Source organism: Lingula anatina, chromosome 1, assembly GCF_051362555.1.
Source record: "Lingula anatina isolate TDL-2025a chromosome 1, LinAna3.0, whole genome shotgun sequence".
Classification (NCBI taxonomy): Eukaryota; Metazoa; Brachiopoda; class Lingulata; order Lingulida; family Lingulidae; genus Lingula; species Lingula anatina.
The window spans coordinates 20834305-20859697 of NC_141767.1; the positions used below are offsets into that span (position 1 = coordinate 20834305).

The 25393-nt window shown below is 37.2% G+C and overlaps 4 protein-coding genes across 5 annotated transcripts; 2 read left to right on the top strand and 2 right to left on the bottom strand.

Moving 5' to 3' along the window:
* Nucleotides 1-45: 45 nt before the first annotated feature.
* LOC106176347 (cell division cycle protein 20 homolog) lies at nt 46-4614 on the top strand. Its single transcript, XM_013558686.2, has 8 exons — nt 46-427; nt 949-1080; nt 1291-1490; nt 1898-1992; nt 2248-2458; nt 2900-3025; nt 3365-3539; nt 4050-4614. Exons 1-8 carry the CDS (start codon nt 46-48, stop codon nt 4172-4174), a joined length of 1446 nt encoding a protein of 481 aa, XP_013414140.2. The 3' UTR covers nt 4175-4614.
* Nucleotides 4615-5381: 767 nt separating this feature from the next.
* LOC106176353 (protein-lysine N-methyltransferase SMYD4) lies at nt 5382-8976 on the bottom strand. The gene is made up of 2 exons (XM_013558695.2): nt 8696-8976; nt 5382-8391 (listed from the first exon to the last, which is right to left on the bottom strand). Exon 2 carries the CDS (start codon nt 8379-8381, stop codon nt 6369-6371), a length of 2013 nt encoding a protein of 670 aa, XP_013414149.2. The 5' UTR covers nt 8382-8391; nt 8696-8976; the 3' UTR covers nt 5382-6368.
* Nucleotides 8977-9093: 117 nt separating this feature from the next.
* Nucleotides 9094-22735, top strand: LOC106176349 (histone-lysine N-methyltransferase NSD2). Of its 2 annotated transcripts, none has more exons than XM_013558689.3 (19): nt 9094-9254; nt 10180-10944; nt 11319-12044; nt 12310-12416; nt 12911-12988; nt 13436-13522; nt 13789-14020; nt 14218-14418; nt 14771-14950; nt 15491-15647; nt 15880-16008; nt 16256-16335; nt 16468-16580; nt 16838-17107; nt 17624-17745; nt 17933-18069; nt 18388-18494; nt 18780-18981; nt 19392-22735. In XM_013558689.3, exons 2-19 carry the CDS (start codon nt 10206-10208, stop codon nt 19868-19870), a joined length of 4146 nt encoding a protein of 1381 aa, XP_013414143.2. In that variant the 5' UTR covers nt 9094-9254; nt 10180-10205; the 3' UTR covers nt 19871-22735. The 2 variants fall into 2 exon arrangements, with proteins under 2 accessions (XP_013414143.2, XP_013414144.2); XM_013558690.3 differs by lacking the exon at nt 9094-9254 and adding an exon at nt 9286-9453.
* LOC106176352 (vesicle transport protein SEC20) lies at nt 22736-25345 on the bottom strand. The gene is made up of 6 exons (XM_013558694.3): nt 25163-25345; nt 24847-24939; nt 24524-24615; nt 24086-24187; nt 23796-23917; nt 22736-23481 (listed from the first exon to the last, which is right to left on the bottom strand). Exons 1-6 carry the CDS (start codon nt 25232-25234, stop codon nt 23237-23239), a joined length of 726 nt encoding a protein of 241 aa, XP_013414148.1. The 5' UTR covers nt 25235-25345; the 3' UTR covers nt 22736-23236.
* Nucleotides 25346-25393: the final 48 nt, after the last annotated feature.

Sequence of the window (25393 nt, forward strand, 5' to 3'; positions counted from 1 at the left end):
ATACAGTTTGTGTCGCGGGAAAGATAACACACAGGCACACCATCAATGGCGGGGTACGAACACAGCCCTCAAGACTACAGCATCTTCGGTGCCCCTCGCTCTCGTGCTGGGTCCGTGGGGGCAAAAATAGGGGACCATGGCGTGGATCGCATGCTTCCACGTCGTGGGAGCTTAGACGTGGATCTTAGCCATTTCAAACTGATGACCCCTCCGACGGCTGACGACGATGACAGTGATGACAAGCCCTCGGTATTCGTACATAAGACACCGCCTACAGACTCCAAGCAAACTGGCAATGGGTGCCAAATAATGAATAATTACCACCAAAAATTTCGGAGATTCAGTCTCGGTGGCGGCCGGAGTGATGGCAGTATCTTACCATTTTCGCCGATGGAAAATGAGCGGAAAGCAACCCTTAGCACTCCCGGTAAGTGACAGAATTAGGCTTACCACCTGACCACTTCATAAAATAATCATTTCAATTATGACCCTGAGAGAGATGTGAAATTTATTTGCTTGCAAATTGATAAATAACAAAATTAATTAATAGAATTGTGCACATCAGTTTTATCTTAGACCAGTTTTGATCCCTAAACAAACAAAAAATTAAATAGTATTAGTAAATACAAGTAGATTAAATACACGCAAAAGCCCATCTACATGTTATGTAGATCACACGCGGCATACCTGTAGCTTCATTTCAAGAAGGTCTTTGAGGGGTTGTCTTTGATAAATGACAAAAAAATGTGTGTGATCTTCTATACTGAAATAGCTTTAGCTGAAACTGTGTGATCTTCAATACTGAAATAGCTTTAGCTGAAACTGACTAGAACTCCGTTTTTGAGTGACGCTTCTTGTATTTTCCCTACCACTGTGAAGGCATTATGAGTAATAATATAAGTAATAATTATGCGCTGATAGATCAAACTATTTTTTTGTCCTGTACAGTGAACTATCTAGACAGCGTGAGGAAACGTTTAGAGGGAATCTCCTTAGGGAGCAGTCCTTCATCTTCCAGCAAGGTCAGAGAACGAAAACCAGACCAAATCTTGGACATGCCGAATATACGTAACGACCTAAGTAAGTAAAAACCTCAATGTCAATTACGCATAACGTTAGCTATTTACTTTTTGTTTGAAAATGGGGCATTTGTTGATGATTTTTAAATGGTCCAATTAATTGAAATCATTTATACTTCGCACCAACTGCCATTCGGCGAAAAATTTGCATAAAATAAAACTTATTTCAAGAATTTTCTTCATTCACTGTTAATTTCAACATCGTCATCAGATGTAAACGTGATGGACTGGAGCAGCCAGAACATGATCGGCATTGCGTTAGAGGATCAAGTGTACTGCTGGCGGCGGGACATTGGAGAATGCATACAGGTGCCCGTGGAACTGACGGAAGAGGACGACTACGTCATGGCTTTGGGGTTCAACCCCGATGGTTCTTTACTTGCTTTAGGTTCCACACCCGATGACATAGAGGTAGGAATTTTGACTATTATAGTCATAACTTCTAAAGTGTATTCTTTTAAGATGTAATCGTGCAAAACTTCTTACCTCAGGCCTTTTAAAAAAGCAACAATACTCTTCAAATAAAACTTTACATAAAGATATTACTCGTATTATTTGTCCAAGAATAAAAGTACCTGTGGTCGTCGTTTACATGTATTATACAGGAAGACATGAGTGCCTAGGGCTCATTGCCAATGAAACTATGGGTCTACGAGGCGTGTAAATCTGTTTGACTGAGTGCATCCAGGAAGCAAGATTGTCAGTTTTGGGAGATTGATGCTGGTATAAATAATGCCTAAAATTGGCACTTTCATTTGATTTTACGATCCCCATGTCAACAATATGGCTATTTAATTCTAAAAAATGGATTTTTTTAGATCTGGAATTTAGAAAAGATGAAAGTGGTACATAACATCAGATCACACAGTTGTGCAGCTGTGAGCTTGGCATGGAAAGGGACAATATTGGCAAGGTAATTTTTTCAATAAATTAAAAATGACGACTTTATCAACTTTAAAATAAATCGATATTCATTAAGTGAAAAGAAGAGTCTGCCGTGTCCCTTTATTTGGCAGTATCAAATGCTGATATATATGTTATGGCCTCTGTCACGACCACTCCCTCCGATACACAGTTTATTATTATTATTATTATTATTATTATTATTATTATTATTATAAATCTGCCCCTAATAATGTCCATAAACCTGAAAGACATTATTTTACAGTGGTGATGCTGATGGTAACATCCATCTCCATGACACCCGGGCCCCGACCCCCATTGCTACCAACAAAGACCACACGTGGGTGTGCAATCTTCGGTTCAGCCCAGACGGCCGCTACCTTGCCAGCGGCGGCAAGGACAGCACAATCTGCATCCGGGAGATGAACGAACGTAGACTGTATCAGAAAATACCAGCGCACAACTCGGCAGTGAGAGTAAGTCAACAAACTGCTATCCGACTTGTATGAGAATATTTTTAAAACGATATGATTTTGTTTTTAAAGAAAGATGTGGTTTACACTTGCGTTCTCTCTCCATATCTCCATACACACCCTCATCAAATATGGTTTTAAACAATTTTCAAAAGCATGTTTTCACATTCAAATTTTAATCCCGTTAGCGTTAAAGTCACGACATTTGGACTCCTAAATTCGTCTGACTTTATGTTTGTTTGTTTATTTAAGTGACCTGTGCTATAATGCAAGTAATACAGATACATTTTTTTTCTTTTTGCACCCCAGCCCAGTCACTATTTAATTTTATATTATTCTAATATATTAATGAACAAGAAAGACTTTAATTGCCAGTGTCCACCGACTGTATACAATATTTGCTTAAATTGATATTGTAGATTTTTAAAAATATTTTCTCTTCAGGCCCTGACATGGTGCACAGGTCTACACAGTATTCTTGCGAGCGGAGGAGAACTTGGGGATGGAAGCATCCGTTTGTGGAATGTTAACAGTGGCTTGAAACTAACTGAAGTAGATACCGACTCTGGGGTAGGGTTCAATTGGAGCTATTGGCTTTTGACGCTTCTCAAAATCCATTCACTGCCTTTTACTCCCTTAATTAAATAAAGTACGTTTTACATTTTTATTCAAATGTGTCACATGACGACTAACTTAAAACAGTCTTTTAGATACCCTGTTTGAAAGTCATATTTGGATTGATGCCCAGAAAAAAAAAACCAAACTGAAAATACATTTTAGTGCCTATCATCCCCCTTTAAGTGCAAGTCTTTATGTACTGTAAAGAACAGGAACAAATGAAATGTAACGTTTTGTGTTGTTACGGAGGATCCTCGTAGTGAACGTGTCATACTTCGATTTTTCTCTCAGATCACTTGTATGCTGTGGAATACCAACGATCAGGAATTGATCACCGGTCACAGAGGAACCAAGCATAACCTGGTGGTCTGGAAGAACCCCAGTCAGCTACATCCAGCTTTATATCTGGATGGGGAAGAAGAGGGCATACTTCACGTAGCACTTAGCCCAAACGAAGAAACATTAGGTGGGTATACCTCTGGTCTCTGTTATATAGACTGAGGAGAACTTTCCCATATGGCAGTTCACTACAAATTACCTACATTTAGTATCTACCAATAGGCCTACATATTTTCTCTGATTAGAATATTGTGAAAATGATTAAGAAGAGTAACAGTCACTAATTGGCCTCTCGCTGTAGCTGTCGTTGAAGTTAGTTATATAATTGATCTTGGCAAAATTAGCTGCAGTTTCAAGTTGGCTTCACAAAATACGCCATGTATATAAATTTGAATTTAAAATGTATGACAGAATGTGATTTTACACGTGGAAAGTTCCATGTCGAATTTTTATGGTTTGAAAGATACAAAAATATGTCTTTATCACGTATGTAATATTTTTTGTTGTCTACCGCTGAATATTCAATTTTATTATGACTTCATGATAAAGAGACTTTGGCGCCACTTTGGCGCCACACATTTTACGTTCAGAGAATAATGAAGAATTTAAAACGGTACGTCATTGATCTTTATTTCAGCGTCAGCATCGCCAGATGAAAAAATGCGCTTATGGAACTGCTTCGGCGACGCGAACATAAAAAAGAAACAACGGTGTTGCCTTGGTTCTCCAACGACATCAGCATTACTGCGAACCATACGCTGAAAAAAGAGGTGCTGAATCAGTCATAAACTACAACAGAATAACCTACAGCATTAAAAACACTATGCCTTTACCTAATGGCCAAAAAGATAGTAAATGATTATACGTTTAGTTTGTAGAGAGCGGACCTGAAAAAACGTAGCACAATCGAAAAGTGAGCATATATCGTAGCAATCAAGACGGAGGGCTCGTCACTGTAGTTGGATTAGTGCTTTCGTAATGAACCGTGTTCATGATCGTTAATTATACGTTATTTGCTACCAACTGTGTAAGTGATGTTTCATTATTCATGTAATTTGGCTACCAATCTGCTTGTTATAAACGTATTTGAATTGAGCAGATTCTATTTATGACGTTTTATACTTGTTGAAACGACTTTGTGTAGTTCTTGTTCGTTCGCACTTTCTAGTTTATAATAATTACAAACCTTTGTAAAAACTGAATCGTCTTTTTGGTTGCTTTATAGGTATTTCGACTTCACCTATGTTGACCCCCAGTATAAGAATTTTAGCTTATCTTTTCAACATCTCTGCCATCTCCATGCCCTCTTCAGCCCCCTTTACACTGGACGGCGTCCTTTCTGCGTCCAGCAGTACGGCCCCATTTGACAGTTAAAAAATTATAATACTTTACGTGCCGACAGCTGGCCGATCATTGAACATTCATTCTGATACAAAATCAATACTCGTTCCTCCTTATTAAGACCACAGCGATGCCAAATTTCATGGTCGCAGAAAGGACGCCGTCCAGTGTAAAGGGGGTATTACAAGTTAACGGTCGCAAAGCTTTCCAAATAGCCACTACTTGCACTAAGATTCTAAGCCATCGTCCCCTCCACAGTGGCGTAATGATAGTTTCATTCTACTAATAAATGAGGCAAATTAACAAGTTCAATCACCGCTCTGAAAATAGTTATTTAATTTTTGGCCAAGACCGAAGACAGTTTTCTTCGAATCACAAATCGCAACAAATACAACAGCTACTGTATTTGGAAGGAAACCAAAGTCCACTTGTTGTAGTCTTAATAATTTTATTGCGGGGTTGGCATTTGATGAAACTGATAACAGTGTCTACACAAGGGATGGGGAAAATGCTAAAAATTGAAAATTCAGGGATGCTAGTGGGGTCCGGAAAGAAAACCTGAACTTTTTTTTGGCAAAGACGGGGGGGGGGGGGGGGGGGGGGTACAAATTGATTATGAAACAATTACTATATTTCAAATTTTATTTAATAAATATATTGCAATATATGTCATCACAACTTAATGGTAATTTTCAACAGTTGTTTCCAAGGATAATCTTGACATTGACAAGATGGAAGTGCCATCAGTACATAAACACCTACCACCCATAGTAGACAGTAATGATCCCTCACGTAAGCTTGATAATCACCAGCATGATAATGATAGTCACTAAATGTTAATCCCTTTCATTTATCATTTTCAAAGATTGGTAATGGCTTTCGTGGTAATGCCCAAGCAACAAAAATGTGTAAAGACAACTACGTGCTTTGGCATGCTTAGTTGTTTTAGCATGGTTTTTCAGAGCTTTTTTACCACTGCTTCCGTACCGGATCACGTCGTTGCACCATACACACCAAGCTTCTCCGGGGGACTTTCGCTTCCGAACATAGGTAGAAAAAAAATCGTCATTATTGTCCTTTTCCTCCAGCCAACTCCAACTAAATCTATTTTTGACAGTTATGTCGATGTTTCTAATATCGTCTGTTCCCCTCTCCGCGAAATCCATTTAGTTTGGTTTAGTTCAAAATTCCGCGCACGCGGTGTCAAAACTTTCCACATGGGTGCCGACATTAAAGCCTACATTTCCAACCAATCAAGCGCCATAAATAAATCACGTGCTACGGTTGTGACTAGATATTGTGTTGAAACGCAGCTCTGTCGCAATGGTTGAAATGCGACGTTCCTCTGACGCATCGTTCGTCCAGTCCGCGACCACGTTAAAAACGAGAATTCCGGAACAAAATATAGTACCAGAAAATTTTATAACTGGACGCAAAAAACCGGAATTCCGGTAAAAACCGGAAGACTAGCATCCCTGAAAATTCTTTTGGAAACAAAATCGGAATCTATTTGCGACATTACATTCCCATAACATTTGCACCCCGAATTCTAAAAATCTGCTAAGAATTTAATGAAATGGGGTATAATAAAAATCAAAATTACAAAAAGGTTCAGTTAAACTCTGGAGCAGTTCCCCATAATGCTGTAGCATTGTTTTATAGCTTCTTGACAGTTATTATAATCCTGCCAGGGTCTAACCACCAGCTTCTCCAGCAGTCTAATGTGACTAAGCAATATCGGCAGTGCCGTTTTTGCATCTGCATTCCGCAGTAGTTTTTCCATTGCACTACTAAAAAGCTGTTCAGATCTTTTCAAAACTTGGACCTTAGCTGTAAGATTTTGCTCCTTGTTACATTTAATGCACTTAGAGACGACTCCCGACATTGCGTTTAGAAGCAATGGGGCCGCACAACTACCGCATTTGAAAATGGGAACTGTGTTGGGGAGTTGGTCATACTGCAACCAGTTCTCAGCGCAGGGTTGGCACTGACAAATGAAATAATATTGTTCCTTAAGCTTTGCACGTCTTTCTGGGGTAGCTGATATGGCACATAAAGCACCATAATTATCGGACACTTCACTGCCCTTTGGCACATTCCGTATGGCACGAACTATACACACGTCTCCTAAGAAATTCCTGGTCACTGCAGGATCACACGAGTGGTTGAACAAGCTCATCATTGCATAGATGGCAGCACCTATTTCCTTAGTTGTTGAAGTAGCTACATTATCAGGGTCAAGCTCCAGTTCTGAGATTTCGTGAGCATTGCAAGGTAAATTTTGCAAATGACGTAAAATCAATCCACCGAAATAACAAAGAATAGATTTGTCCACATCTTTTTCCTGGAAAAATGGCGACTTTTGCAGACATTTTAGAAGGAAAACTGACATGATGGTGCGACGAAATAGATCATTCACTGCTCTGTCTTCTGAGTGAGTGACAAGGTTGTAGATCGTTGTATAGTTATCCGACCTATACTGCCCTTTCTCATCGAGACCCCAATCTAATTCACAACAATCGCCCACCCCCTTGTGTTGGACTAGTTCTCTGAATCCTAACAGAAATTCATAACCTGCCACAAGCACCACTCTTAAAGCTAGGTGACCCATGCCGCCAATGCCACTCTGCTGAATAGTGTCCAAGTAAGGGCATTCAAACTGATGAAACCTCAACCATCCAGATTGTTTACATTCCTGACTGCAGTATCTAACAGTGCTGCACTCACTGCAGGGTATTGGAGCCACAAGTTGTTTGAAACAGCTGTGACAATGGCTAACATTGTATGGTTTTAGTAACACCGAGGCAAATGGTTTCTCTATCACAAGGGTGTCTCCAACTTGTATGTCACAAGTGGCCACTGGAAACCTGCCTAGTGTAGGGGCAGTGGTCACATCTAAGGCACTGGATGCTGACAGGTACTTCTGGCTCTGTCCATGAGATAAAACAGGCATGGGCATTGAATCATCAACTGAGTCAGCTGCAGGACACTCACTGTCCGGTGAGGAAATATCTAATTGTTTTAACTGCTTCTCAATTTCTTGTATAAGTGATTGTTTTTTCTTACTATCAGCAGTACTAAGCTCAACCAGCTGCTTTGCTGTATGAAAACTCTCACATGCCTTGCCCTTTTCCTTCAGCTTGCTATAGCATTTCCCCTTTCTTTCTTCTAGTTTATACTTAAGCTCATCAGGGTAGTTATTTTCCAAAGACTGTTCAATATCCTTGAGGCAAAGGAAATATTCTTGCATATGGAATAAAACAGCAGATCTGTTGGCCAGTGCCAGAGACAGATCACTTTCACCGGGTTTATCACAAACAGGAGGTGCGATAATAACACTTTCATTGTAAGCCTCCAGTGCCTTTGCATAGAATTTCTTCTGAAACAACTGATTCCCTTTCTTTCTTAGTTTAGTTGATGTCTCTGATGATTTTAAGCTAAGAGAGGGTTCTACTTGAATTGTTTCATGAAGGCAAGGAAGATCCCACACAAAAGAAAATCTTTCTTCGTCACTTTTTTGTTGGCCAAAGGCAGCTGAAATTTCCTGCAACTGGCTGCCATCTTTCAGGGTTTGACAGATTCTGTCATACCAGGTATGAAATATACCCTTTTTCTCCTCCACCTCCATTGTATTGTTACTGAAATGAGAAAAAAAGCATTCAGTGCCCCCTGCTACAACAATATTGTGTTATATTATATTTTGCATTTTATTGCACCTTATCAAAACACAGTCATTGTCCGTATAATTTAACCTACCTGTGTTTGCTAAAAACCTTATACATTGTACCGGTAGTGAAGGAGCATGTGAAACACGAGTAATCTGAGATGATAAAATCCAGTGCAGGTACCCATGTAAGGGCATTGTGAAAGAAAACTGGTACTCCGTTGTGTTGTTGTTCTAGTAGTAGATAGCTTTAACAAGTACCATATTACACACTATACCTTCTGGATATTCTGCCGTTTCATGAACCCAGTATCGCCTGGATGCACAGAATCAATTCTCAATGCATTCAGCACACTGCTAACGCAGACAACTGGCAGACGTCATCATGCATGGAGCATTCTCTCCCACCTATGGGAATGAAAAGTTACTACATGCGAATGAATGGCCCTCTATCGGTGAAATACCCACGCGTAACTCGCCGGTGGGAAGCGTTTGTGGTCACATTGTTGTGATTTACATGTGAATCATATATAAAACTATTAAATGTAGTGTGTTTGACAGCGCAGATTGCCTAAAATGTATTATAAAACACCGATAATGTGTTCAGAGATTGAATAAAGAAAAAGGTTTCTGTTCATGTGCTTTGTGTCCACTTCGACATGTGGAATCATAGGCGCAGCCATGTTGTAAAGCACAAGCACCTGTTCGGTTGCTTCCGTAGAGAAATAATAACCAATCACAAGAGCTCGTTTTCCCGCCGAGCCGGCCCGAAGATGCACTTTATGCCTTTGCGGGAGTAGGAAGTTCATCCGATTTTTTTTGCAGTTGGTTGCATAGGTAAAATATGTATTTATTAAGTTTTTTTATAGAATTTTTAAAGTTATCTACATATGGCTTATCAAGAGCAGTGCGGAAAACTACGACCGAGTTTGTTTGAGTAATGAGACCAACATGGCTCCCAAATGTGGCCGTGTGATTTGATTAGCTTCTGCACTTCGTCACATTAAAATTCAGATAAAAATACGTCTATACAGAGGTAACGACAAAATGTTATGATATCTGAAATTTGAAGTGTAACCTTGCTTTAATAGTGTTTGTTTTGATTGACGCATATTATATGCTTGGAAATGATTTAAAGACGGAGATTTCACTTTTGACCTAAACAATGCTTTGTCAGTTTCAGGTCATGGCTGTTGTCTGTAGCCCAGGGCCTGCTGTTGCAATTAAAGTTCAAACTACTTTTGCAAATCTGTTTTCATTACTTGCAATCAGAACTGTGCCATGTTTTAGCTTATTTGTCATTTGCAGCGCAGTTTTGCTGTTGCCAACATGAAAAATTTTATGAAGGATGGGTGAAAATTTATGTTAAACAGGTCTAGGAGTTTTGAGTGTTGAATGGGTTGATGCTCTGTGATTTTAAAAAACGAAACTTTAGTTCCTTTACTGGAAATGCAGGACCCACAGGTGTCAAAGTTGAATACAAAAACAAATGGCCCCATGTAAATTTGCATGCTAATTGACAACTAGATCAAGTACAGATGTGTGAATTATTTAATTGCAGGTTGTGATGTTGCAGAAAATCTGAAAATATCAAAGGCATTTCACTGAGACTACCATTAACACAACATACTGCAGAATATCGCAAAATGTACCCCATTGTTTTCCTATTTTTACATTTGAGGTTAACATTGCATTGCAGACTTATATCTATAGAAAGATAACTTGCAGATTTATTTTGCAAAGTCTTTGTTGTTCATTTTAGTTCCATGATTGTCCATTGATGACAGCATGGAAGAGCAGCAACAATCTGCCAGCCGTTCATCCAAGCCGGCTGTTCCGGTTGTCCATCGTCACCTCCCTCAGATAGCGCCAATGTCTCACAACCCAAAGATAGCACAGAGCAAGGCAAGTGCAAAACAGACCTATGCAGATGCTGAGCCTGCCATTCTACCTGGACCCATTCCCTCAGACACTGCAGCTTTCCCAAACATTGTGGCAAACATTGAAGCCAAGGTGAATGAAGAAGAAAAAGTATCAAATGCAACTCCTTCGTTGCCAAATGGAAATGTTTCTATTAGCGATCACGCTATAGGTGACACAAGTGATGGTAATGAGAATGGAGGTGAAAAGAAGGTGAAAAGTAGAGTAGCTTCACCTGCTAAGATGAGAATTAAGAAAGGCACCAAGGTAAATTCAGGAGACTCTATACCAGATAATCTGCCTGCGGAATCTGTGGCTAAAGCTGCCCCAACTGAGGCAAGTGCCAATGGTATTGCTGATAATTCTGGGAAACGGCGACGAAAGAAAAAGGACCTTGATAAGGAGGATGAGACATTGTCAGGGTCCGTGAAGTCAACACCCCCTTCCACTCCACCCAAACTCAGTAAACCTATACAGCAGTTGGAGGCAGAAAGACCACCCAAGTGGCTGGTTGGGGAGATGGTGTGGTCTAAAGTCTCAGGTCATCCATGGTGGCCATGCATGGTCACTTATGACCCCCTAGAAGGGGTATATACAAAATTTCAAGGTAACTTTTGTTTGATGTATCATGTATGTTCATATGCATTAAAAAGAATTTATTTTTAAGTAGTCTAATATCCTTGCTTTATTCTTCTTTGATGTAGCTACAGGAAGTCAAGTGCAATCTCTAAATGGGGGAATTTAAGAAATTTGTTTAAACAAATTGCTGTTTAATTTGGCATAAAGGATATAGTAACTAGAAAATAAAAAAAAAACATTGGAAAGTGATTGTGCCTGATGACTTTCAATATTCAGAGATGACATAAGATTTAAGGATGGTCAAGTTGTGAGTTTGCATTAATAGCTGATTTAAATGTCCTACTTCCACTTTTCTTTGGCTTTTTACCTCCAAGTTCAATCACAGTTTTAATATGATTTCAGGTGTAACCAGGAAATACCATATGCAGTTTTTTGGTGAGGTGGCAGAGCGCGGCTGGGTGACAGAAACCAGTACTCTCCCCTATGAGGGCAAGGCAGCTTTTGATAAATACATTCAGGACAAGATGGCAGCAGCACCCAACAAAACTGCCAAAGCACAAATAGCTCACAAATTTGAGGTGTCTTCACGAAGGAAGTTTGCCAGGGACTTTGCTGTTGAGTGCGCAGAGGAGGCATTTCAGATGCCTCGTAACGAACGCAAGCACAAGTACACCTTTGTTTACGAAGATCTCAAACCAAACGACCAATCTCAGGGAGCTGATGGAGCCACAGAGAAACTAGGATCTGATTTACCAAATGGAGTCATCAAACCAAAGAGGCCTTACAACAAAAGAAAGCTTAGTAATAAAGAATCTGTTAGTTCATCGCCAGTTGCAAAGAAAAGCAGGACAGGTCCGGAAATGCACACCAACTCAGAAGAGGCATCGCCAAAGAAAACCAGCAGGGCATTAAAAGAGAAATCTCCAGGTCAGTTCTTAGTTTTTTGTGAGAAGCATCGGGATCAGGTTAAGTCAGAACACAATGAATTTGATGAGTCCATGGTTGAGGCGTACCTGAAGCAGCAGTGGAACGCTATGAACGACAAACAGAGGGGAAGGTATACGTCCAAGTTCCAGAGTAACAGTGAGGGCCCAGACGAGGAAGAAGGGGCAGGGACCACTGAAGAAAGTAAGTGAAAGATAAGTTTGTAAATTAAAATAAGAAGGATTGTAATAAAAATTACCACCATCTTGACCACCTTTCTTTCAAGTTTTTAAGGAGGCCACTGAATGTACATTAAAGTTTGTCTTATTAGGTATTTTTAGTCTTAATGTTTTGTCTCATTGAAAAAGTTTCGTTCAGGGTTAAATTAAAAAGGCATAAATGTTTGTTGGGTTTTCATTGCTTACTAGAAATAAGCTAGTGAAATGGTAACTTTTTTCTCAACCTCCAGGAGGAGTAAAGACTTCTTCAAGGCTTCCCAAACCATCCAAAAAGGTCCTGGAGGCCCACACAGCTAAACATGCAAGGCGCAAAAAGTTAAAAAAGAGAGGCAGAAAGGTAGAAAACAGTCCTGATTTATCCAAAATAGAGCTTAATGTACATTTTTTTTCTGGATAGGTCATTGTTTAAGATTATTTGTTTTAAAATCAGTCAAGATAAAGTACACAGTTGATTTTTGTGCATCGTAGTATAATATTTGACCTTCCTTGCTTATTGGTATCTTTTTGATGATATCTCTTTAATAATTATTATACACAATTTGAAACTGCTTGGTAATAATACTGTGATAGGTAATCATCAACCTTTGTCAAGTCTTAATTACTATGTTTTGTAGATTGTACACTTATACTACAAAATATGTTAAAGGTCAAATGTGAATCGATTACTGGTGAGGTTTTTGTACATTTATGCCATAACCTATAATTTAATAGATTCCCATTTAACCACTTTATTCATAATCATTGAACAGAGCATGATATTTTTCTTTCTTTAATTTAAACAAGTAATCAAGTCTGTTGTGCTTAATTTTGTTCACATGTTTATGTCTACAGCCGAAGACGGATGGTCAGCCAGGTTCAGGCAGCAGTCTTGATGATGTCATCAACAGTGTTGTAGCTGGCTGTGGAAAGGTTAGAATATGTACAGTGTTGTTAAAAAAGTAAATTCTTTCTGATGAGATTAAATGGGTTTTTATTACTTACCTATTAGTTGTGATATAAGAATGTTGTGTTGATTGGGACATAATGCTTGTGGGAATGTTACTTTTTAATGACTTCATGAAAACTTTGTAGAGGTTGAAGGATCAGATTATTTGTGTATGCCAGTGATTTCTCAACTTTTCCAACTTGACTGTTTGCAAGGAAATTTTTTTTTAAATTGGAAAAACCAAAATTATTTACTAGTTGAGATGCAGTGTTCATCTCTTTAGAGTTAAACCTTAATCAAATAGAAACTTAACTTTGGAAATGTTGTAAATATTTTTAAATGTTGTTTAACTTTTTCAAATACAAAGGACTTTTGATTTATTTGATTGAATATTACTGACTTTAAGGCATGGTCAAACAATACATTTACAGCCTAAATCTTACAAGCATGCAGCAGTCAGTAGAAAAACATCAGTAGCCACTGAAGAGGATGAACAAGAACCTGGGACACGCAAAATGGTAAACTGCATTTTAAGATAATTTTATGCCAAGTAATTCAAGTATCCATCTTGTCTGTCATTATCATAAGAAGACTACACAGGATTATCGCATTACACTCACATACTATGACTTTCAAGTTACCTATGTATCTAATTATTCCATGGAATTGAACTTGTTTTGGCTGTAGAAAATGAAAGGAGCTTGGGTATTTTTTGGCAAATTGAGGTTTATATGCTCTAAACGTGTCATGACAGATAAGCCTTAAACAAAATTATACTTTTCAGACATTAGAAGAGAGGCGTATCCAAGAAGGACAGGAATATGAGTTGGAGATTTTCAAGCTTGTGGCTAATGGAACACAAAAGAAAGAAAACATTTGTGTGATCTGTGAAGAATCACATGCACTTGGTGAACTCATACAGTGTGAAGGACCCTGTTCTGGATCATTTCATCTGTCCTGTCTTGGACTGACTGCAGCTCCATCTGGTGTCTTCAAATGTGATGAATGCACATCTGGTGAGTAACTTCTTTAGATGAAGAAATGGACTGGGATTATTTGTTTGTGCATACAAGTTTTTGGATAAATGTGTACCTGTCTGATTATACCCAAAAAAATCTTAATATTATGGAAATTGAAAAACAAAACATCATTAAAGTATATATGATTCTATCTATATATCCATAGTGTAAATCACCTTCATTAATTTTTTCAGGTTGCCATACTTGTTTTGCCTGCAAAAAAGCTGGAAAAGATCTGAAAAAATGCTCTGTTCCATTGTGCGGGAAGTTCTACCATGAACACTGTGCAAGTCAGTTTCTTCTGTCCAAGTTTGAGGCTAAAGGTCTGGTCTGTCCCCTGCATGTGTGCACAAACTGTGCAGAAGGCAACCCAAAGAACCCAAAAGCAACTAAAGGTAATGAAGACTAAGACAGGTGGTCATTTTGCACTTTTCACTAGGGATATGGATATGGCCAAGGACGACTGCTGTTTCTGTTAGAATTGCTGTTGGAAATTCATCATTATACTTTGAAACTTCAAATATTCGGGGAAATTCACCCTTGAGGGAAATCAGTTTTGTTTCCACCATTTTGACCCTTGTGATAGCTGTTTAGTAACAATGTTTGGCTTGTTCTATTAGAGATGGGTTGTTTTAGCTTGCAACCAGTGTACATTTGGTCATTTGTAATGATTCTTTATGCCCATCATCAATGTATTTAGTAACTTAAGGTGGAAATAAATAATTGAAGGAATATTTCCTTTCTCAGGTCGCCTGTATCGTTGTGTGCGCTGTCCCACTGCGTATCATGCTGGAGACCTGTGTGTGGCCGCGGGCAGCGTCAACCTGGCAGGGTACAATATTGTGTGCAGTAAACACTTTCAGCCAGTGAAGGCACACAAGCACCACTCACATGTTAATGTCTCTTGGTGTTTTATTTGCAATAAAGGTAAGGAATTATCGGTTCTTGTTTGATATTGGTTAAGAATTTGTAAATTTCCATTTTTTTTCTTTTTAAAATCCTTTTTATGACATGTGGAGCTTGGTTTTGTTGAATATGAAATGTAAACTTGACTTAATTGGATAATGTTTAAATAAATGACAAGGTGAAAGGTCAGCAGTTGAATTCAGCTGTTTGCCAGTTTATAGTTGAAAACATTGATGTATTTCCTTACGTTATTTGAAAGTGTGAAAGGCTGAAATGTGGACCATGTTAGATACTCTGTTTAATCATTTCATATTTGCAACATAAATCCTGTTTTCTGACATGTTGGTTTTGGTATGTCATTGACTATGTTACAACCTTGTTCACAGGAAATGGGAAAATCACCATTTTTACATTTTCACAATTAGATGCAAAATGAAGAACATGAGAGGCTAAGATCTCTATTCAGATGTTTACATTTTCTTCTTGATTTTCATCATTTTAACCTTAAATATAAGCCACAACCTAGATAAGCAGGTTTTATGGATATTTTTTCATTTCCAGGAGGGACATTACTATGCTGTGAGAGTTGCCCTGCAGCATTCCATCCAGAATGCCTCAAGATTCTGTTCCCAGATGACAGTTGGTTCTGTAGGGACTGTGCTGTGGGGAAGACACCCCTATATGGAGATATTATATGGGTTAAGCTAGGCATTTACAGGTAAATAATTCAGTAGTATCTTTACAGTAGCATTATGAATCTTTTAAACTCCTTGGAATGATAGAGTCTGACATTTTCAGTTTTATAATTGCAACATCCAACTTTGGTGTATTTCTTCTATGGTCATTTCTACTTTGATATAAGTGTTGAAAAATATGAAAACTGCTGCTCAGCTGTGTGAATTATGGTTTCAAGTAAAATTAAAGATTGTAAAAAACTTTTTCTCCTTCAGGTGGTGGCCAGGAGAAATCTGTCATCCTAGACATGTTCCCCTCAACATTCAAGAGAAGGACCATCAGGTGGGGGAATTCCCTGTACGCTTCTTTGGCTCACATGATTATTTCTGGACTCACAAGAGAAGGTAAGGGATAAAGTGTCATTATTGGATCATTTTTGAATTTGAAGAGGGACTTATAATAATATAAATCCTATATGAAGAGTGCAATAGTAGGTTCATTGGTCATTTTGTGATCTGTATATAGGTCTTTGCAAAAAGCAAAATTCTAGTTCCTTACTTTCCGCTGTACTTCAAGAAATTTCAAGTTGCTCCTTCAAATAAGTTTCTGTCCACAGAGATTGTATTAAATGAGTAAGATAAATTTTTGTAGAGTTTTCCTGTTTCAAGAGGGTGACAAGGGGAGTAGAGACTACACCAACTGTAAAGGACTGGCCAAAGTGTTCAGATTAGGTATGTAGATTATGCCTTCAACCAACCTTGTGTAGATTTTTCTTGATGGTATTTTAAGTCAACAGCTTTATTGTTGTAATATAATTAAAATGTGTATCTTATTGGATCCTTTTGTCTTTTTCCATGATTAAGCTGTGGCTGAGGCCACCGAAGCATTTAAAGTTTGGAAGTCTTACAAGGACACAAAGGAACAACAAGAGATTGAACGCAACGACAAGAAACCTGCACCATTTAAGTTTATCAAGGTAAATTGTCTGCAGTCAAAATGATATGATTAAAGTTCATTTCAACTTTCTTTACAGATTTAGGTTTTAATTGTTTTTCAGTGAAATACAAAACAATATTTAGCCATGGGATCATTGTTATGAAAATTTTAGTAAACAAGAGTAATATGTGGTCAATAGCATCAGTCTGGATCATCAGCCAGCAACAATTCCAGATCTGAAATATTTAAAACAAAAATGAGAATTAGAAAAGTATAAATTTCATTTATTTCTTTCAGACCAATATTCCATATGGCAGTGTTCAACTTTACAAACCTGATCTCTCAGAGCTCCCTCGCTGTGAATGCAAGCCATCCAGCGAGCATCCTTGTGGTTCAGATTCTGAGTGCTATAACCGTATGCTGCAGTATGAGTGTCACCCTTCAGTCTGCCCTGCTGGAGAGAAATGTGAGAACCAGAGGTTTCAGAAAAGATTATATGTGGAGTCAGAATCATTCCGTACCTCTAGTAGAGGCTGGGGATTAAGGGCTCTTAGGGATGTTAAGAAGGTTTGTTATGTTAATTTTTTTCAGTTTTTTGTCTCCTATGTAAACCATTGATTTTCATGGTAACTCGCACAGAATTGGTCACACCTTACAGTATTTGCCTACCATGCTGAGATTAAGAATACAACACCAGATTCCACTTTGAACGTCATCTTCCAAGATGGTTGCAGAATAATGAAGTGTGATATATTTTTTCTTTTGTTAGAGAACTCTCTCGTGGTATTATGGCCATACCAACCTTTAACATCTTAAGCTTGCTGAATCCACCAGATTTTGCTGTTTAATATCATGTTTGACCAGTTGTCTGTGCTTTTGTAAAAAAGTAGTCTGCACATCCACAGTGTCATTGGTTATTCTTGTTAATTAAATTTAAATATATTACAAAGCTACTAATATTATTATTATTGATAAAATCACGGATAAAAGTTACACAAGAAGAGAGGGACAATGTCAGATAAATTTAGGAAAGATACCTTTAACAGTATCCTTGGATAAGTAGAATGTTTGTCTTTATTTCAGGGAGAGTTTGTGAATGAGTACTGCGGAGAGCTTGTTGATGAAGAAGAGTGCAAAAGAAGAATACAGAAAGCACATGATGAAAACATCAGCAACTTCTACATGCTCACCATTGACAAAAACAGGTGAAAATAGTGGATGTTACTGTTGGATTTAAATGAAACACAATTTGTGACAACCTTATGAATATTTATTAAAAATCTAATCTGTATTATACCAACACTCCATTTAGAATTACACATGTCGGTTACTGGTTGATAAGTGAGGTTGAAACTTATATAGTTAGTAAATTAAATAAATCATGCTTTTCAGAATAATTGATGCAGGCCCAAAGGGGAACTTGTCCAGGTTTATCAACCACAGCTGTCAGCCCAACTTGGAGACACAGAAATGGACTGTCAATGGCAATATTAGGGTGGGGCTGTTTGCTTCTGATGACATTCCAGCTGGTAGGTGACAGCAGTGTATGACTCCCAATATAATGTACTCCCAGATCTTTGAATGGATCAGATGTATATATATTTTTTTTTCATGTGCCATTTTCATGTATACACAGTTGCTACAAATGAGGGTCTCTGATCACATATCAGTCCTTCAATATAAATTTGATATTAAACTTTAGTTAGAAGTTTTCCAGTAAGGATTCATGATTATGTTACTATCAAAAACATCCAAATAGAATTTGTTTTTATACGAGATCAAACAGTTTGGCGAGGGTCTAAAATGTACACTCTCTGTTAATGATTTGTTCACAAAATCTCCTTTAGGGACAGAGTTCACCTTCAACTACAACCTTGACTGCTTGGGCAATGAAAAGACGGTGTGTCAATGTGGATCACCCAATTGCAGTGGATTCTTGGGTGTCAGACCAAAGGTGCAGTATCATTTATTGTCTTTTGGTACCATTTCATAGTTCATAGTTGATTATTTCAGTTATGGTACTAAACCTTATGAAAAGACATTGCAGAGAAAATTATAGATCAGAAATTTATATCAAGTGCATAAAAATTGATATTAAATGCTTTTTGCTTGTCAGTTGCAAGTTTGTACTATGCAAGTTTCACAAATAATAATAATTTTTATTTTATCTCATACATAATGTTCCCAATCATTTATGGGTATGTAACCAACCACCAAATTCATGGCAATTTTCCTGCAGACGGCAGCAGCAGCAGCCAATGAAAAGAAGGCAAAGGAGGCTAAGAAACGTAAGAAACGTCGCAACAAACCTGATGTCAAAAAGGAACATGAAGATTGGTGTTTCAGATGTGGAGAAGGTGGAGAGCTAGTAATGTGTGACAGAACCAAGTGTCCGAAGGCTTATCACCTGGGCTGTCTGGGGCTGAACAAGCCACCTCATGGTAAGACTTACATGAACACTTTCATGATAGGCATATTCTAGCATTGCCCTAAAGTGTTTAACTTCAGAATCAAAATTTTAACCCCTACAACATGGGTCAACAAGGTAATAGAAAAATCGTTGAATAATCACTGCCTAGTTTTAAAATAAAACATTTTTGGTAATCTTTTACCTGTAATGTCCTGTTTTGGCACTGATTTCTGTTCCAATTTGTTAGATAAGCTGACTCTCGAAACGAAATTAATGAAGTATATCTTTAGTCTGGTAAAACTACTTGAAATGAACCGAGATTGATATTGTTAATGATAAACACCTTGTCTTGTAAAGTACATTTAAGTGAGTGGTGATTTGGAAATTTCAAACAGTACACTCCCACGTCTATACTTATATTGATTGTTGTGCAATTTACAGGGAAGTGGGACTGTCCATGGCACCACTGTGATGATTGTGGAAAGCCAGCAGTGAAGTTATGCACAGAGTGCCCTAATTCTTTCTGTCAAGCTCACATAGAAAAAAATGTCATCCTTGACTTGGCAGATGGCACCGTTTTGTGTAGTGACCATGACGAGCTTGTGGATAGTATGAAGAACTCCAGCAGTGGCACTGACAGTGAAAGCAGCAGCCAAGTTGCATCGGACGTCACCCAGACGTCTACATCAGCAGTGCCACCTACTGAGCAAGGTACTGATCAAGACAAGACAAAAGCAATTAAAAGAAGAAAAGCAGCAGAAAGTAACAGGACAGCTGCATCAAAGAAGATACAAAAGAGAGCCAAAACCAGTAGCAAGCAGCCATCTCAGGGGAATGAAATGAAGATAGAAACAGAAGATCCTGGTTCTGAGAGTGATGATGGAGATGGAAAGTTGGTCATGGACGTTCCTGTGTTATGAGGACACTGAATTTAGAGTTCCAATGCATTGTTGTATGTATATATTTATATTTGAAAAAAAGTACATTAAGATGTCCTTTTTTCAAAGTATTGTACAGGTATATTTGATAGATTGCTTAAACAGATACGATGTAAAAAAGAAAGCAATGGAAATGTTAAAGACTAATTATCACTGATCATAAAATATCAGTGAACATTCATTTGTATGTTTCTGTTCAGAAAGATCAGTGTGTCCCTGATATTAGGTTTAGAACCTGCTTCATTATAGGATGTTCCTAGTAAATTCTTTGAATGGCATAAAATGTTAAAATATCTTCACATCAAAATATCTTTATATATTGCCAATTAGTGAGCATCTGTAGATTTCAAATGAATTATTGTAAAATGTTTTGACTTGCAAGCTCTGATACAATTTAAAGGACAGACTATCTATTATATGCACAGACAAGAAATCGAGTCCTTCAGATAACAAATTGGAAACATATTTGAGATTCATGTTCTTTTTAACATTTGTTATTTGAATGTGTTAGAAAATGTTCATCTGGGTGAGGACTGGGTGTGTCTTTGTGTTGATGTGTGTTTTAGCAGATAGTTATTTTATTTTTCATTCTTAAAATGAAGGTGAATCATCTTTATAGATAGCATTCTACCTTTCAAATTGTTGAAAAGACTCAGCATATAGAAGTATATTTTATGAAATGCACTATAATTATTAATAGATAAATGGTCTTTTTTTTCATGTTGATTGAATGAGACATGTACAAAAGGTTTCCAGTGGGAGTTTTAAGCAATGGTAAAATGGATTTTTGTTTTCATTTTAAACTGACCTGCCCCACACGTGGTTGGCTTTAAGTTGGGATTAATTTTTCTTAGTGATCAATATGGTAAATTTGCTTGCAATTTTTATTCCTTGTTATCATTTGTCAGATAGGTAAGTTCCAGGTGTAGAGATGTTTATATATTGTCAGGTAATTGTGTCAGTGATTTTGTTTTGTAATTATTTATTTTGACTTTCCAGGGAAGTATTAGTATCTCAATATTCCGGTCTTAATGTATCTGCTGTTATTGATTAGCTAATTGCAGCAGTTTTGTCAGGTGATATTATGGCTGCCAGGCACAGGAGAGAAGTAATGTATGTGCATGAACATCTCACCATATTGTGAATAATGTTAAACCACTTGTCTATTTGTGTATCACATTTTTGAAATCTGTTCAACTTTATTTGAGCAAAAGTTTTTATTATGGCTTCCATGGTAATGGGAAGCAGTGGGGATCAAAATGACACTAGGGGCACCTGCATCTGTATATCTGGCAGCAAAACTGTATGTGAATAATAACCTCTACATGTTGTTGTTCTAAAAATGGAGCGAGTTGAGTGATGTCTTTATTATGACCGAAAAAGACAAACAGTATTGTTTTAGAGCTATTGAAATAAATATCATAAAAACATCTGCTGAAGTACTAACCCAGGGATTAATATATTTATCCCCCTTTCTTTATGCTCTATAAAGTGACATACCTCAAGAACTTTTTGTAGGGAACCCTTTACTTATGTGAAACTCGTCTACTTTACTGTATGCTTATAAAGAAAATGACAAGTGTGTTGTACATGTATATGGGGACTAAATTATATAGCTCATTTTATAATCTCTGGAAACTTCACTGTTTAGAAGATGGTGGATGTAGCCTGTGCACTTAAAAAAAAAAAAAGAAAACCAAGTCTGTTGCTTGTACCATTACGTTTCCTCCAAAAGTAAGGCTAGCTAGTGAAGTTTCCTGCTAGTATGTGCCAGCTGTAGGTGAACAGCTTGAAGGTATTGAGTACATTTTTTTTTTTTTTTTCTTCAATTATATGGTATACTTAGGACTCTGTGTTTTCAAAGTTTTTGTAGAATTTTGAAACCATTGAATGCTTTTAAGAGCCTCAGATAATGTTTTATTGAAAAAAAGTAAACGTAAAAAGACACCTAAAGATGAGAAAACACTTCATTTGTTTAGAAGAGATTTAACTTTATTTTGAAACATCCTTTGTGCAAAAAAAAATTAAGAATGAGCTCAAACTTAATTGGTGATATACATATAAACATGTTATAACTGTTGTATTCTTTAAAAAGAATGGTCACCGAAAGGGCAGTTCATATGAAAGACCAGACAGTAGCTGTAAAATATTTAATCTGGTTACATTTATTTTTTGTCTTTACTTAAAAGTGCAGTTTTGAATGCTAAGAAAGACGTTAATTATTTGTAAGCAGGACTCTAAAAGGTAAAACAGCTATATGTGGAAAGTATGGTTAAAGGTGTCAGCTTCAAGCTGTTTTAATTCAGTCTATAGGTGAAGTGGCGACTCAATTTTTTAGATTTTTTCAGACTTTGGTAGAAGATGACTAAGCTATCATCATAATGAAACACTGTGATGCTTCAACTCATTCGTATTTGTTAGCTATATTCCAAATTTGTAAGTTGTGTAGTTCATTGTTTTGCTAGTTCTGTTCATTGGAATTGATTTTTATTTTTGTTATTTTACATTACTTTCTCATTTCCAAGTACTGCTTTGGTAGGTTGTAGCCTGGGTAAAAATAATGGCATGCGTACATAAAAATAACTTTTTTAATTGTAAGGTCATTTAATTTCTATAATTGAATGTATTTGCTTCATATTTTAAATGTGCACAAGGTTATAAATAGGTTTGTCTGTTTCTAATTCCATATTATGGTCATGACCATTGTCAAATTGGTGCATATTTCTATGCAAAATAGCTCTGGGCCTAGAATAAAGTCAACTTTTCATTTCAGGTGACTTGCCATTGTTGAACACTACAATTACCTTCGTCATCCTTTTGAAATAAATTTCAGGAATTGTAAAATAATTTGGTCTTTTGCATTATTTATTTATTTAGGCATTAATTTACCATCTGATGCTAGTCTGTCTGGTCTTACAATGTTTGCACCAAACCTCTAAATGTTTCACGAGTCACAATATGCACATGAACCACTGTCAATGCTGGGGGACTATTTATATCTGGTAATCAAATATCAATTATTTCATTCCACCTGCAGAAACATCTATTTTTGGAGACTAGTGGTTTTCATTCTTCTGTTTACTGGTGGAGAAACGGTAACACTTCCAACAGCAACCGTGAACATCCATTCATCACACTTAATCAAATGTAGAACTCCATCTGAATCCACTTTTTATGACTTCATGTCATCTTGGATCAGTGGCCATAATGCTGTCTATCTGGTGTGTTTTGTTTCTCATATATGCTGTCCAGTTTTATCTGACTTCACTTCTGTAGGCAAATTTAAGAACGCTTCTATTTTGGAGCAACTCTCTGATGGCATCTTCATATCTTTCCATGTCACTCCCTTCATGCTGCCTGGTTAACTGAAGGAACTTCAGTGTGTATAGGAGTATCCACTCCAGCAGAAAATATTCTCCTTTTCACAATGTAAAGCACTGTAGCAAAGAAGAAGACAAGAGCCAGGAATATGAGGAGTTTGTCAGTCATTTCCCTCCTGTTGTACTTGGTGAGCAGTTTTCGTGAGGCTGTGATGTGTCCACCCATGTTCTTAAACTCTTCATGAGTGTCTGTGATTGTCCTTGAAGAAGTTTCTGAAAAAAAATTTATTTTAATTTTATATCACCAACACAGCTGATAAATGCAAGAGAATACCATGTGGTTACATGTACATAGTTTAAGGAATAACAAAAATATGGTCTTCAGCTTTCAAAAAAGACAACTGTTCAAACTTAAATATCACAAAAAAGATGGTAAAAAACTTATTAAACTTATAAAATTTATTATCTTGAACAGCACTGACAAAAACTGACATAATCCTCTCTAGCATAAGACTGCATATTTCTAAATACAGCTGGAAGTACATTTAAATGCCTTTGACACTTGGAGGAACTATAAGTAAGCCTACCTAAAGTGGCCATGGTCTGTTCACTGTGCTGTACTTGGGTTGCCATGAGTCTACTGAGGCTCATCAGGCTCTCTGTCACATTGCTGCTAGCCTTGACTAAGCCCTGTCTGCCCAGGTGCTTCCTGAAATACTGTACTACTGTTAGAATCCTAAATACCAACAGTGAACATCTTAAAGATTACATAAATCAGGAATCCAGAAATATCCATTCATTAATATTTTTGGATTCTCTTTGTGAATTCATGGAAGGAATAACAAAAATGTACAAATCAGTGATAAAACAACATTACCTCTGCCTCATTTCAGCTCCGCCTTGCATAAGCTGCTCTTTTTCTTTCTTCTCCAAAGTTATCTGTGAAGCTAAGTATGCTTTGCGTAATGCATTCTGTGTGCTATGTTATAAAGACAATATTGAATTTTTCTTTTAATTTCTTGCTGTCTTTAAAATCAAAGTGTGTCTCTGATACCATGTTTCTTTTATCCAATGCCATACACATTTATTACTCAAGAAAATCTTAGATTTTCCTCACTTGATATCAAAAAGACAAAAAGGCCATTTTCAAAAGTTATATTCAAAAGGAAAGAATGAAACTTAATTTGCAGGATTCAAATTAATTACATAAATACAGTTCCTAGATTGTAACTTATGGTCCCTTTAACTACAGCAAGCAATGAGTCTTTTTGTATTGAACAAATGAAATAACCAATTTCCATTCAGCAAATCTCACCTTGCCAACTGTGTCCTGTGTTTTTCTACATCATTCAATATATATTGCTTGTCTGATTCCTTATCCTGTTCCAGTGCTAGCTTTTCAAGTTCCTAAAATATAAACTGACCTCATGTTCATAATCTTTACCATTATAGGCCAATTAAAAGAGTCAGCTGTTTGTTTTTTTCAGTCAGTTATGATTACCAAAAGCACCCAAGTGAATAAAAAAAGCAAAATTGCTGACTAAAGAAATTAAAAAAGTGACATAAAAATATTCCATCACTGAGAGTGTACACATGTCAAATAATGTTGTTTTGCCTTAATGTAAACACGGTACTTACCTCAATTTTTTCTCGCAACCCATTTATCTTTCCCCTTGCCTTCAGGTTGAGATCACTTAGTGCTTCAAGTGGGCCATCAAATTCTCGAATATCCTGAAAATATGCATTTCTTCAATCATTTAGATGTGTGCGAACTGAACGGTTAAATTTTGGGAGTACCTCCACTTGCAGTTGTGCTAGTGCTAATTAGTACTGACTGGTACGTGTACCAGAGCAGCAGAAGAACCGTTTAGACCAGTCAAAAGAAGAATCCAGTTCGTTTTGGTTAAAGATGTCATCAAGCATGCTGCATGTTATGGCTCCGTTATCATCTTACCTGAATAGCTGCTTTTGCTTGAAGGTCCAGCTTCACTACATCTTGCTGGCACATCTTCACGGGTAGAGCCATGTCGCGCCCGTTCTTTTCCGTGGTAGGTCTGAGTTTCAAAGTACCTAAGTACAGTTGATGAAATCGGTAAATATATGCTAGATATAAACATTTATATACTTTTGGGCATCGATCTACGAGTCCATAAAACTTACTGTTATATTTCTAATATTGACAGTT